At 42.9% G+C, this 14,685-nt stretch overlaps 1 protein-coding gene across 1 annotated transcript in view; it reads left to right on the top strand.

The window, feature by feature from the left end:
• The window catches only part of MPP4 (MAGUK p55 scaffold protein 4), a 40,209-nt gene that overhangs the window by 6,829 nt on the left and 18,695 nt on the right, over nucleotides 1–14,685 (top strand). The window contains exons 2-10 of the mRNA XM_074340224.1: nucleotides 780–936; nucleotides 3,491–3,527; nucleotides 4,276–4,380; nucleotides 5,524–5,655; nucleotides 6,307–6,388; nucleotides 7,589–7,674; nucleotides 9,222–9,293; nucleotides 9,744–9,940; nucleotides 12,864–12,928. Coding sequence (XP_074196325.1) covers nucleotides 780–936; nucleotides 3,491–3,527; nucleotides 4,276–4,380; nucleotides 5,524–5,655; nucleotides 6,307–6,388; nucleotides 7,589–7,674; nucleotides 9,222–9,293; nucleotides 9,744–9,940; nucleotides 12,864–12,928 — 933 coding nt within the window. The remainder of the gene's footprint in view (nucleotides 1–779; nucleotides 937–3,490; nucleotides 3,528–4,275; nucleotides 4,381–5,523; nucleotides 5,656–6,306; nucleotides 6,389–7,588; nucleotides 7,675–9,221; nucleotides 9,294–9,743; nucleotides 9,941–12,863; nucleotides 12,929–14,685) is intronic.

Here is a 14,685-nt window from a genome sequence, read left to right as displayed (position 1 = left end):
ACTTTTGAGGGTCCTAATATATCTGTCAGTGATAAGTCTAAGCAATTTTCAAGGCAGGAAGGAAAAGAATTGACACAATAGATTGAAAATCTTTTTTTTTCCTACCCCACACTGTTTTACTTCAACTTAGAACTTCATTACCTGTTCACATTCACAATATCAATGCAACAAATAAAATTTCTATGAAAATACTTGTAAAAAAATCAAGCATTTAGTAAAATTTATTCAGTCCCTTTAATCAGTGGGATCCTGAGATTTATATTAAAAAGTTAGAATTTTTCAGTAAGAATTTTCAGAAAAGGTAAAGGCAAATGATTCAATGTTTGAATTAGAGGAGAATCCAGAAAACAATTGGATAATTTTGGAATGAGCTGAAGGCTGATCAGATTGGGGAGGGGAAAGCAATAATGGTCTCATAATATTAGGTTGGTGCGAAAATAATTGACGTTAAAAATAATTGCGAAAACACAATTACTTTTGCACCAACCTAATATCTTACATCTGTATGCTATGATCTATTATTTCATCTAATGTTGTGGGAAAGCTAGTGTATTCTCAATTTGCCACCAAGAAACTGGGTTTCAGATAGTTGAGTGACTTTCTGAAGTTCACAGGCAAGTGATAGAATGGGGCTTGAAGGCAGATCCTTTGGCTTTAAATATATCTCCACTGCTCATGAGCCCCTGTGGCATGTTCCAGCTGACTTGTCTTTCACATGTACACCCACATTTCCTTCCACCCACACCTGCCACCATGTCCCTGCCCGCTCTCTTTCCTAGGTCCCTCCCAAATCCTAAAACTTGTGCTGCAAGAGCTGAATCTGTTCTACAGCCGGGATGTGAATGGAGTGTGCCTCCTGTACGACCTTCTCCACTCCCCGTGGCTGCAAGCCCTACTAAAGGTGAGCGCCCTGGTGTTTGGAAGCCTTTGCTTACTGTGGGAGCAGAAAATACCCAACAATGTGCTTGTCAGCTGGCAGGAAATTTCAATTTGGAAAAAGTTCTTAGAAGGCAATTCTCAGAGAAGACTTACACAAACCTCTTAGCTTAGGAAGGAATTAAGGTAGGTGGCAGAGAATATGGCAGTTCCTTTCTCTTCTCCCAGAGACCTCTGGGATCAAAGAGCAGCCATCACAAATGGCCGTGGGCAGCACCCTTTGCAGTCATCTACAACCCTTTGTTCTGGAGGCCAACTCAGGACAAGTCAAAGAGCTTCTAAAAAATGATTTCTCTTTGTTTTTTAAAATCAGGAAATGAGGTATCTTCCAGTTTTGTTTGGGAATCTTAAGTTTTTCTTACCCTGGAGATTTCTTCTTTCTAAATACAAATTTGGCCAAAATTTCATGCAAGATACAATAGCATCTACTATCTGACTATAATTTTGTTCCTCTGAACAAATGTTATCTTTGAGAAAGAACCTTTGGAAGTTATTTTTGGCAGATGTGGGTGTTTTCTTCACTTCAGTGTGAAATGTGGTCAGCCTTATGATGCATGTTAATACTATTTTCTTTAAAATAAGAGAAAAGGTGCAACTTCTTTAGCATGAGCAAAGAAGCAATCCTCACAGCACTTGTTTTAAAACACCTGATTTCTTTATTCATTTATCCATGGGTGGACATTTGGGTTGTTTCCATATGTTGGCTATTGTGAACAATGCTGCAGTGAGATAGCGCTTTGAGATAGTGATTTCATTTCCTTTGGATATATACCCAGAAGTGGTATATACAAAGGAATACTACTCAGCAACAAAAAGGAAGGAAATCCTGCCTTTTGCCACTACATGGATGGGCATTGAAGGCATTATGCAAAGTGAAATAAGTCAGACAGAGAAACATAAATGTATGTTCTCACTTGTATGCTAAAAAAGCTTGGAATTCATAGAAACAGAGAGTAGAATGGTAGTTGCCAGGGCTGAGGTGTGTGGGAAATGAGGAGATGTTGGTTGGTGGGTAAAAACTTCCAGTGATAAGATGAGTAAGTTCTGGAGAACTAATATACAGCATGGTGACTACAGTGCTTTGCCCCACTCACCACTGGAGGCTGTCTGCTTTGCACTCCCGCCATCAATCCATCAGCCTGACTTACTCGTACTTCCAGCGAAACTTGAGCCTGACACTGAGGTAGAGCAGGGAAGTGCCGTCATCCCAGATCTGGATGGAGGAAGGCTGGGCTGAGCTGGTCTCTTGGGTCTCATTTCTGCATCCATAAGAGAAACTATACTCCCGAAATAAGGAAGGGCTGCACTGAGGAGCTAGGCAGGCCTGGGTGTACTCGGCCCAACCCAAGATCCTGGTGTGGGAAAAAATTCCAAAAGATCAGCAGAGACAAAGTGGACATTTTTGTATGGGAACTTTTCCTGGAGAATTAAGAGGAAAAGGAAACAAGCAAAAGGTAAGAGCAGAATACAGATAAGCATATAGTGTACCCGGCCTTTTATTCAGATCCTCTGGTGAACTGCAGACTCTTATATCCAACTGCCCCGTCCCCCTCCTACTCAGATATTTAATGGACCCCTCAAACTTAACCTGATCATCCCCATCCCCAAAGCCACTGCCCTCCCAGCCTTTTCTATCTCAGGAATGATCTCTTTGTTCTTGCAGCGCTCACGTCAAAAATCTTTGGGGTAATCTATGACTTTCTCTTTCTCTCAGGACTCACACCCAATCTGATGGCAGATCCTATCACCTCTAGTTTTAAAATATAACAATAATTTCACCACTTCCACTATGCCATCTAATATAAGCCACCATCATCTCTTGTGTAGATAATTGCAATATAGCCTCCCACCTGGTCTCCTATTTCTACTCTCCATCCTGTGGTCTATTCCCAACACAGCAGCCAAAGAGATTCTCTTTAATGGTGAATCAAATCATGTCACTTCTCTGCTCAAACCCTTCCAGTGACTTCCTATCTCAGAGTAAGCATCATAGCCAAACCCAATGTAGCCCCCATTACCTCTTTGACATCTCATTCACGGCTCTCTTCCTTGTTCTCTCTGCTCCAGCCAGATTAACCCCTTGCGATTGTTTGAATCAGACATGCTCCTGCCGCAGGCCCTTTGCACTTGCTATTCCCTATGTCAGTAATTCTCTTTCCCGTATATTCATGACTTGCTTCCTCATCTCCTTCCAATCTCCATTCCAATGTCACCTGCACACTGAGGCTTTCCTTGGTCACCCGATCTGAGGTTTCAGTTCCCTTGTAGCACTCTCTACCTACCTTCCCTGTTTTATTTTTCTTCTTAACTCTTCTCACCATCAAATAAAACTATTTCTTATACTTATATATTTTATTTATTATCTGTGTCTCCTCACTAGAATGTAAACTCTGTGAGAATGAGGATTTTTGTCTGCCTAATTCACTGCTGTATTTGCATCACTCAAAACAGTGCCTAGCACATAGTAGACATTCAATACATATTTACTGAATGGATGAATAAATGCAATCCATTTTAGCCTTATTTATTGCTTGAACCATATTAAAAGAAATAGAAGGAAAAAAAGAAGAAAAGTTCTACCCTCAATTCCAATAATCAACAACTAAAATTGTTCTCATTTGTCCACAGAAAACACACACATGGTATTTTATTCCATTGTAATCCTAGTGAATGGAAGTAAAACTTAGCAAACTGCTTCTTTTCATTTGCCTGTGTATAATGATACTCAACTGCTAAAGATCCACAGGGCTGATTAAAGTCTTGAAATGTCTCATGTCGTGTCAAAAATCAGGTTACACCTAAGCTACAGCAAAGAGATCAGAATTTATTCTGTTTAGCACTTTCCCATTGCACCAAATATTAAAATTGCTAATCAGATAGTAAGCCCTAAAATATGCATTGATTGCTATTCCCATTTTCCAATTGAAGACTGGAACATCCTGTGGGATTAAGCTACCCAAGGTCTTCAGGTATTTGAACCTGTACCTGGAGAACTCAGATACCTTAACCTGCCCATAAAGTACTCACATTAGCAAAGAGCTGTGTTAGAGCCACTAGAGGGAAATTGCCTTGGTACATACAATTTAGAGGAAATTGCCTTCCTCTAAGCCTGTGACGTGCCAGGACTGGGGCACTGGGGTTTAGATGGACCCCAAATCTTGGATTCTACATGCTGTAGTCAAGTTTAGTGCATAAGAAAGGATCCTAGGCTTTGAATTGAAAGATGAAAAAGAAGGTTTCAATAACCGTTTTCTTAGGTCAATATGGTGATAGTCACCATGTCTGTTGTCTAGCTTGGGTGAGGTCAGCTAGGTGATGAAAAATTTTTTTAAATTTCACAATGTATGCTTTTTCACCAACCAGGTAGTGGAGATACTGCGTGCAACCTCTAGTTCCCCTGAGATCCAAGAGTTGACACAAATCCTCCAGGCTCCACACTTTAAGGCAAGTGCTTGCTAAAATAGACAAGATCTACCTATGTGGCACAGAGACAAAATGGGGAAGAAGAAAGAAATGCGACAGAAAATATGCTCTCTGAATAGACGTTCTGTTACTGTACATGGGTGACCAACAGTTTGTACTGAAAAATGTGGAACTCAGATATGACTGGCTCAGTGTTGTCAGTCATGGAGTTGAGCCTGACGTATTGATGAGGAGACATCCAGAACTTTCCATGGTGTCTTATTTACCCCCTGCAAAGCCATCATCCCTCTAAAATTCTGGGGCAATCAGGGTAGCATCCTTCCTTTCCATCTTGGGAATATTTTAAGTTTTGGATAAAGTGTGTGAAGGTATTTGGAAAATACAGTATTAATGATGATTAGCTCTGTGTGTGGGGGGTGGTATATGAAGAACATGTGATGGCAGAACAGAAGCCACCTTTTAATACTCACAGACTTGGAAATTATTCTACCAACAAATTAGAACTTTAGGAGAATGTCTGCATTTGGAGCAATAGAATTTATGAGTCAAAATTTGTAGTTCCCAAGATATCCCTAGAGAATTTTCTCTGAGTTCCAATGAAGATCTGCCCACCAATCTCAGGCAGGGCTGTAGAATGACTGCTTCTCCACCTCATGAAGTGAAAAATTTAACATCACGGGTCATTATTAGGAACTCTGATCATATCTTAAACCAGGGAACTATGGTTTTTCATTCTGTTCCACATGGGTGTCACTGGCAAATGAAACCAGAAAGATGTTTCGATTACTGCCTCCCTATTCTGTCTTACTTAGGGAAAAATATTTAAAAAGTTGTTTTTTAGTTCAAGATCATAGGAGTACCATGGGTTACATGGGTTTCCAGGAAATGAGAAAGTGGCGGAATAATACATTTTAGCAGAAATCCAAGAATATATATGTATTGCTTAACCTCTGTGTCTCGTTTCTTTATCTGTAAAATGGGGACAATAAATGTGCCTCCTCATAGCATTATCCTGAAGATGGAGTTAATCCACATAAATTCCTAGAACTGCGCCTGGCATGTATGTGTTGGTTGTTGCTATATGTTTTACGTAGTATCGAGTCACTGTCTTCTAGATGGGTGTGTCCTGTGTGTGACATTTGTTCACCTTTTCTTTGTTCCCAGGCCTTGCTCAGTGCCCATGACACTGTAGCTCAGAAAGATTTTGAACCCCTTCTCCCTCCACTGCCAGACAACATCCCCGAAAGTGAGGAAGCAATGAAGATTGTTTGTTTGGTGAAAAACCAACAGCCCCTGGTAAGGAAATTGTTTTATCTTTTCATTTAGAATTATACCAGGATTAATTGTAAACTAAGTTATCTCTAGTAGTTATTTGGGCGATATTCTTGTCTCTAGTCATAGATATAGTCTGAGGCATTCAGAAAATGTGAGGGGAATCCATGATAATGATGGCTAAACTGTGTCTTAACAATTTTTGCCTGTGACTTCAAATGCATTACATGTTGTAATGTTTTCACTAGGAAAGATTTCCATTTAGTGTTTTTCTTTTTTGAAAGAGCTGTGAGAGATAAGACGTATATTTTATTATTTGGCTTTCTGGCATGTACATATATTTGACTCAATTCCAGTGTATTTGCCTAAGTTTTTTTCCTCCATTAATGGAAAGCGAAGGAAGGCATTCATTTGATTCTCTAAGAATAGTCCCTTTGGCTAGGTTGTGTTGTGGGAGCTTTCTTTATCTTGGAAAGAATCTAAATATTGTTTCATGTCTGTGTGGTTAGATAGAGACCACAAGGAGTCCACGGTTTAACGGCCTTTTCTTTTTGATGGCATGGTATGGCCCGGGTTGGTATGAAGTCCCTCATCTGAAAGACCAGAGCTACATTGAGGGAAGCCACCGGAAAAATGGTCACATAAGCTAAAAGAGGGGTTCCACTTTCTCCCCAGGGAGCTACCATCAAGCGCCATGAGATGACAGGGGACATCCTGGTGGCCAGAGTCATTCACGGTGGGCTGGCTGAGAGAAGTGGTAAGCTGGAGCAGCAGGGTACCAGTGGGGCCAGAAAAAGAGGAAACCATTGATTGTTTAGTCTTCTTTCCAGGGTAAACCCCCTTTCCTAACTAAGGTCAGGGATTTAATAAGTTCCATGGCTTGGTTACTAAGAAGGAAGGAATAAATATTCCAGAGAAATCCCGTTCCCCTCCTTCATCGAGTCCCTCCATTCTAGGCATCAAACTAATGTTTTCTCAAGTTTAGATTCTTATGGCAACCTAACAAGGGTAAGTAGTATCATCCTATGTTATAGGTGAGGAAACTGAGGCGTCAAGAGATTAAATCACTACCTTGTTCACGGTCACAGGTTGGGTCAGGGTTCAAGGCCAGGTTGGCCTCCTTCTATGTTCCCAACTTTCTTTCGTCACTTGGTCCTTCGGCCTTCCCCATCCTGAAACACCTTTTGCTGGCCCTTTCTACCAGTGAACCGGGTGTCCTTCCTCTCGCTGCTGAGCTTCTGAAAAGAGCAGGTGTGTACCTGCTGCCCCCGTCCTCACCGTGGTCCTGGAAACCTGGCCCAGGGTTTTACCCCAGCATTCTTAGAGTAATTACCCCCAGGAGGTCCTCGTTGCTAAGTCTGTTGGCCCTTCCTTCAGCCCCACTTTTATTTCTACTTCTCAAGCACATTTGATGTTGTTGACCATGCCTTCCTTGAAATTTTCATCATCCTTGGTTTCTGGTGGACGACCTCCTCCTGCTTCTTCTCTCTTCTCCTGGGTAGCTCCACTCTTCTACCTCATATTTCTCAAGGCTGAATCTTAACCCCCAAGTTTCTCCACAGTTTCTCTTTGGAAGTATGCCCCCCTTTTCCTTTTTATTTATCATTTTCTCATGATGCTGACATCTTTATTTTTAGTGCTTTCTTCTTAACTCACGTTCTCGTTCCATTTTACAACATCCGATTAGCAAAAATGAAAATATCACCATCAGTTAATACCTTAATAGTGTTGGTGAAAAGGTGGAAAAATGCCTTTTTCATGTGCTTGGGTGGTGGTTAAATCGGAATAAGCAGTTTGCTTTAGTATTGTTGTTGTTGCCATTATTATTGTACAATAAATTTTAAAATATCAGAGCATGCTTCGGCTAGCGAGTTGGTTAAATAGCTTTGGGATAGCTACCTCTATTTTTTGCCAATTTATTTGTACCCTTCTTTGTTGTGTGTTCCTGTTTGCCTAGGGCTGTTATATGTAGGAGACAAACTCGTAGAAGTGAATGGAGTTTCAGTTGAGGGACTGGACCCGGAGCAAGTGATCCATATTCTGGTAACAGTGTCCTCTTTGCCTTCTTCATAACTCAACGTAATGCAAGGCTCAACGGAGCCCATCCAGCCCACGGTGTGTGCCCTGTACTGTGAAGGGGACTTGATCCCCTTGCAGCTTCCTCTCTCCAGACCCCTGACCTTGTCGATTTCTGTGTGGCCGTCCCTCTGTCCTCATCACCCCCAGAAGTCTGGCCCCTACTGGGAGACTTCCCACCCAAGCTGTTCTTTCTGCCTCAGGAAGACTTCCAGCTTCCCTCACCACCTGGTTGCTCCATTGGAAACTGAGCCTAGGTGGGCAGAGTGAGACTGTGAAGGCGAGTCTGAACCTGAGCAAACCACCCCTCAATCCTGAACATTTCTGTACAGCTGAAATCTGCTGAACACCTTCCTTGAGGTAGTTTTGGGGTAGGAAAGAAGTCACCAGAGGGCAGAATATGGGGAGGGAGACATCCTGGCTGGCCCTGCCACTGTCCTTGGTGGTTTGAACTGGGGATTTTCTGACCTGATTAGATGAGCCTTTGATCTCTGTTAGGTCCCCATTCTCATCCTTCAAAACATTACCTGACTCACACAGTCCGCTGTCAGTGGCATAGCAGCATGCCTATCTTCCCCCACGCACACCCCAAGTGTGGGGCCTGATAGGAGATACAGTCGATTACTGTATATTGTGTAGACTAGTGGTTCTCAAACTGGGTTCTTGGAGGGGACTCTAGATTTTCATATGCCTCAGGGACTGAGATGAGGGGTGGTATTATAAGGAGTATACCAAGCACCTAAATATTTTGCAAACCACTGCTATAAGATTCTGAGTGGTATATAAGATACCACAAAGGGAGCTTAGAGTACTGTTAATTTCAGACACACATGCTTCCACCTCAGTCCTTCTGGTGCCAGCTGTGGAGTTGCCAGAATAACGGGACTGTGAAATTCTTGAGAGTGAGAATAAGGTTTTGTTCATCTCTGGATCTCCAATACCTGTCACGGTGTGTGCAACAGGAAGAATCTCACCTCCCCCATCAGGCTGAGAGTTTCTCTGTCTCCTCCATATATTGACACCCCCCCCATTTCCACCATTAGCTTGGAAGTTTGTCTGTCCCTCCAGAAGATTTGGGAGCCCCTCATCTTCCCCATCAGACTGGGCTGTCTGGTGCAGAAACAGGTATTCAGGAAGTCATTACTGACTGAAGCATGAGGAAGGAAAGTCAGACCCACAGCTCATCTCCTTCCCCAATGCCTGTGGAAAGAAGACCTTGCTGAGTCGGGTGGGCTTGTTGGCAGCGAGACAGAGGGTCTCTGGGAGAGGCCAGGCCTCAGTGCGGGTTTTAGCAGACCAGACTCTGGAGCTCCACAGCAGGGCAGAAGCGGAGCTAAATTTCTTCTCCATTTCCATTCCCGGGTGGTGATATTCAGCTGTTGCACCCTTGTAAAAGTCCCAGTGGAGAGGTCCCCATTAGACCTGGACACGCTGAGTTGTAACTCCATGCGCTGAACCCCAGGAACCCAATGAGCTCTGTGATTTCTCACTTTTCCCTCTTTGACATTTTTTAGGCCATGTCTCGTGGCACTATCATGTTCAAGGTGGTTCCAGTTTCTGACCCTCCTGTTAACAACCAGAAGATGGTAAGAACTTACTGAGCCGCCTTCCTCACACACAGTGAATCCTCAACTAACGATAACAGTGACTAAGTCTGTTGTGTCATACGGCTGTTCTCTATCATGTGTTGAACATTTGTTCAATACTCTGTTGTGTATTTTTCAATACTGATGACATACGAGGCAAATGAGTGAGTGAATACAATACAAGGAGATGGGGCACCAAGAAGTTAAGCAGTAACATCAAGAATGGTGAACATTTGAATAAAAACTTCTCAGAGCTAAGACATTCTTTTTCTTTTTCAAAGTTACTTTTTCGCAACTCATAGACTCAGTTCAAGAGCCAAGTTCTTCTTTATGGTGAGGATGAAGAGGACAGATAGGCACAGTAGAGGGAGGAGTGGAGAAATGGTTTTAAGACTTAATGGCCCATGGGCGAGGGTTCTTCTAACGGTGCCATTATGCACCTCCTGCCAGATGTATGTTCGTGCCATGACTGAGTACTGGCCCCAGGAGGATCCCACCATCCCCTGCGCAGATGCCGGGTTGCCTTTCCAGAAGGGGGACATCCTCCAGATCGTGGACCAGAATGATGCCCTCTGGTGGCAGGCCTGGAAAATCTCAGACCTTGATTCCTGTGCTGGCCTAATCCCTTCTAACCACCTTCTAAAGAGGTAAGGAAGAGTTATCACTCCTGGACTCAGGACTGAGCCATCAGGAAATAAAACGTTTTCTCATGCTCCCATTATTGCAGTTAAGATGAGATAAAGAGATGACACAAGCAGATGGACGAACACACACACTGGTTTATAAATCCAAATGTCAACTTGTCCATATGCCCTAAGCATTTTAAATACCAAGGGGATCGGAATAAACACATCAGCTAGAAAAGAGAGAAAACACATGGGAAACTAAATTAAAACTATCGTCCTAACTCCCTCTATTCGTTTTTCAAGGCTGAGTTGAAACCTCAGTTACTGAATCTCAATCTATCACCCTCACTTTTGTGCTTTTGAGGTCCAAGGGAGTGAGCAAAGGTAAAAAGAAGATAGAAAGAGGTCCAAGGCTCAGCCAATCTTAAGAGATCAAGAAGAAAAGGAACCAGCAAAGGAGACTGTGAAGAAATGAGCAATGAAGCAGGATGAAAATCAAGACAGTATAGTCTTCTGATCAACTATGTCCATTGCTGTGGAGGGGACTGAAATTGACCATTCGATTTAGCAATATGGTGGTCACTGGTGATCCTGATAAAAGTGCTTCGGGGGAGCAGTGGGGCCAAAATCCTTGTAGAGTGAGATCTGAAGAAATTAATGACAATGACCGTGGAAAACTCTGAGACATTCTTGTATAAAGCAGAGCAGAAAAATGGAGAAATAATGAGAGGGGAAAGTGGAGTGGTATGGGAATTTTTTTTTAGATGGGGTAAATAATGCTAGTGGGAATAATCCAGTGAGAAGGAAACTTTTTATGACATAGGAGAAAGAGAAGAGAATAGCCTTGAGCAGGCAGGAGATATGACCCAGTATACAAGTAGAGGGGTTGGCCTTATATATAGGATCAAAACCCATTCATCTACATGATGGAAACAGGAGTCCAGCGTATGGGGCACAGGTGAGGGTGAAGGATATGGTGGAACTTGTGGAAGTTCTCTTCCAACTGTTCTTATTTTCTCAGTGAAATAAGAAGCAATGTCATAAGCCGAGAGTAAGGGTGGGTAAGGAGGTACTGGGAAGGAAAAAGGAGGAAGCTTGAGAAATTTCTACGAGAACTGGAAAGCAAATGGATTAGGTAAATATAGTATGACCGATGTGAAGGGTCCACTTAAGGTTAAAGGTCATAAATTTGAAGTGACTCTGGTCACCTTCTTTGGGGGCAGGTCCAGATTAGACAGAGTTGGATTTAACAGTAAATCAAGAAAGAGCCAAGGAAGTGACTATAAAGAAGGAACGAACATGATATTTGAGCTGCTAAGGCAGGAGCTGAAGAAGTAAGCATCAGAGAAAAGGAAGTAAGATCAATGGGTTATAGATCCTATGGGGTCAACAGATTTGGGGGTTGGGAAGACAGGAGGTGTTGGTAAAACAAAGTGATGCTGGGAATTGAAATTAGGAATCGCAGCTATTGATTCTGAAAAGATCTGGGGCAGGGGTGTCCAAACTTTTTTCAACATTTTTTACCAAGGGCCATATGCAGTAAAATACACGAACAGCCAGGCCACTCACTCGAGGTGAAGTACGTATTGCCTCACCTGGTTTATTTAAGTAAACTAAATATATTTTTGGAATTTGCTGCGGGCCAATTAACAATGGATAGCGGGCTGCAGTTGGCCCGCGGGCCACAGTTTGGACACTCCTGCTCTAGGGTACGACAGTGAGAGGCGGAGGCTATCGTAGAATGAGGGGAAGGACATTGGAAGCGAGGAGATGAAGGAACCAAGAGGCCAGGATGTTAGAATGGGCATTTATGTGCCTAATACAATCATTGGGAATTATGACAGGACAGTGTTGAGAGCATGAAGTATCCGGGAATAGTTACCAGAAGAGTGGGGGGTACAATAGTCAAATTTGAGAGCTTCTGGGGAGAGGGAGAATGGTCTGGAGATGGTCATGAGAAGCAAGGACTCAGACCCCACCTGCCGGCCAGGGGAGGGAAGGCCATGAGCAGTGGTACGTGTGCTGGACAGACTAACAGAACCCATGTGTGCACTTCTCACATCCACGGTCAGTGAAATCAGGGTGGCAGCTTGAAACCAGCCACAATGAGAGGACTGACTACAGAAATCAGCAAAATCTACACATCAGGGGTCCCCTGCGCCCAGAGCTGCTTTACCTGCACACCCCTGGGAGTGGGAGAGCAGAGCCTCCTCTTCAAAGGGGCAGGGAAAGCAGTGACCTCAGGGAGACCTGGCTTTTTGTAAGAGCTGGAATGTGAAGCGCTCACCCAAAGCAGAGGCTGTGGTCTGAGAGTTCCAGGGTGTGTGCCTGAAAGGGCTGCAGGGAGGGCTGCCTGGTGGATGAGTCTTAAAGGGATTAAAGTGCAGAGGATAAGGGATGACCTGAGTTTTGGGGCCTGAGGACACAAACAGGGATAAAGTCCTAATGAGATTAGTCCCCAGGGCAGAAAGTGGTGAGGAGGCTCTGGTGGGGGTCTTGCAAGGAGCAGACAGTTTATTGGATTAAGGCACAAATAAAGACAATAAAAGGGACTGAAATCCATGTGGCTCTAAAGGAGCTGTAGAGGCATCCACAGCCTGGGAGGGGAAGCAGAATGTGCTATGAAAATTCTGAGACCAGATGAAGAGGGCAGCATGTAGGAGGCAAAAGCTACGACGGTCCTTTACTGAAGGCTGTGACCTGTAAACTAGGCATGGGACAGATTTTCACTGCCAGTGTGTCTCTGAAAATACCCCAGGAGGCAGGAAAATATAAGAAAGGCTGTATATTTAGAGAATACATCTGACAATGTGTTTGGAGAAAAAATCTCCTTTTTCATTTGGTTGGAGGCAGCAAAATTCTGTCCTGGATCTTTGGCCTGGGTTAATTAATCTGGGTTGATTTTTTTTTTTTCCTTTCTCACAGTGTATTTCTTTTTGCACAGGAAGCAACAAGCGTTCTGGTGGTCTCAGCCGTACCAACCTCACACCCACCTCAAATCAACCATCTGTGAGTATGCTGATATCTCAAACCCAGAACTGCATCATGGGAAACTGGCTCCCCCTCCCAGGGCTGGCTTCCTGCCCAAGAAAGGATCTTTAAATGTCCCCACTGCCCCACATTCCCTGGCAGCCATCTGAAATCCTTCCATGGACATTCACTCCTTTGGATTTAGAAGAGTTTTCAGTTTATGAAAATGCAAAATGGTTTTGTGTTGGTGACAGCTTCAGTGATCACTCCCCAACGTGAAGTCCTCTGAGGTCTCTCCAGCTAGCAAATCCATGCACATACTGGCAGAGCAAAGCTGCAGAGCTGCACACAAACCTTCATTTGGGTTCTCATTGGGGGAGTTAAATTTTACACTGTTTGGAAGCTCTGATTGACAGTGTATGTGCCATTGATGAAGAAACAAGGGAATGAATGTAATTTGTTTGCTAGACAGTATTATTCATATGGCAGTTTAGGGGAAAGGTTAGTAAAGCAAGCCTCCTCACCACTTTCTGTCCTGAGACCTTGAGGACTAATCTCATTAGGCTTTCATCCCTGTTTGTGTCCTCAGCCTTCAAAGCCCAGGTCATTTATTATTCAAATGGGGTGGGAGGATGGTTAGTAAAGGGAACCCCGGTGGCAAATCCTGTGAACTACCTACTGCCTTAATAGACTGCTGTCGCTTGCAAAGCCCAGCTTAAACCTGCTGAGTGAGGGCCTTCAGAAATCGACCTCCATCAGCCACCTGGAAAGGAGTGGATGAAGGGGAGGGGCCCCAGGAAGAGGAAGAGGGGCACAGAGAGGGGGCTGGAAGGGCACTAAAGCAGGCAACGGTATGAATGTCACAGATTTGCCCACAGCAAGTCCTCACCCACTTTATTTCTCACTTCTCTAAGCCGAAAACTATTTTTTCTCTCAGTTTTCTCTTGAAAAGATAAGATGTCAACTATAGAGACATTTTTGAAATAAGAAAACACTCATAATTCCTCACACTGGCTATATTTTCATACCACCTTCCAGTTATGGGAGCATGTTTTTTATGGTTACATTAACAGCTGCAATACCGTTTTTTATCTTTATTTTAACTTAACATTTTATCAGAAAGATTCTCAAGGTATAATCTTTATAGTGATATTTTAGTTATTTGCCTTGGGTTTTGAAAAATTTTGTTTACCAAAACAAATCTAAATATTTCTTTCATTCATTTTTTTTCCATTTCATTTTTCAAAAGCACATGCTAATAAAGCTGCTAATTAGTTTCTGACAACTAGTATAACCACGGGTTGACATTTAATTTGCTCGTGGAGCCTAAGTACAATTTATAATTAGAGTCTTTGAAAAATCCTTCCTGAAATTAGCTTTGCAGACCCTATAATTACCGTCTCAGATCTCTAAATCCAGGAACCCCAGGTTTGGAGCCACTGACTTAAACAGTCACCTCTCACAGGGATGTTTCTGATGGAGCACAATCATTTTCTAAACTATTTGATCATTTCTTTTCTTTTTAACTGTTGTAGATGATTCTGTAATAAATATTATTTTACATCTCCCTGATCTGCTTAAATGTTACCATAGGGGGAAAAAAAATCTCAGGAACAGGTAACTGAGTCAAGAGTTTAGGCATTTTGATTAATCAAGAGTTATTAAAAAATTCCAGGTCCATGTTAGCTTGCAGAAGGTTATTAAAAAGTTCTTGACTGAAGATGCACTTATAGTTATTATCTCTTCTTTCCTCCCTTCCTTCCTCCTCCTTTCTTCCCTTCCTTCCTTTCTTCCAG

Source organism: Rhinolophus sinicus, linkage group LG01 (genome assembly GCF_036562045.2).
Source record: "Rhinolophus sinicus isolate RSC01 linkage group LG01, ASM3656204v1, whole genome shotgun sequence".
Classification (NCBI taxonomy): domain Eukaryota; kingdom Metazoa; phylum Chordata; class Mammalia; order Chiroptera; family Rhinolophidae; genus Rhinolophus; species Rhinolophus sinicus.
Note: the sequence above shows the minus strand (reverse complement) of the source record. Positions and strands in the feature narration are given on the sequence as shown.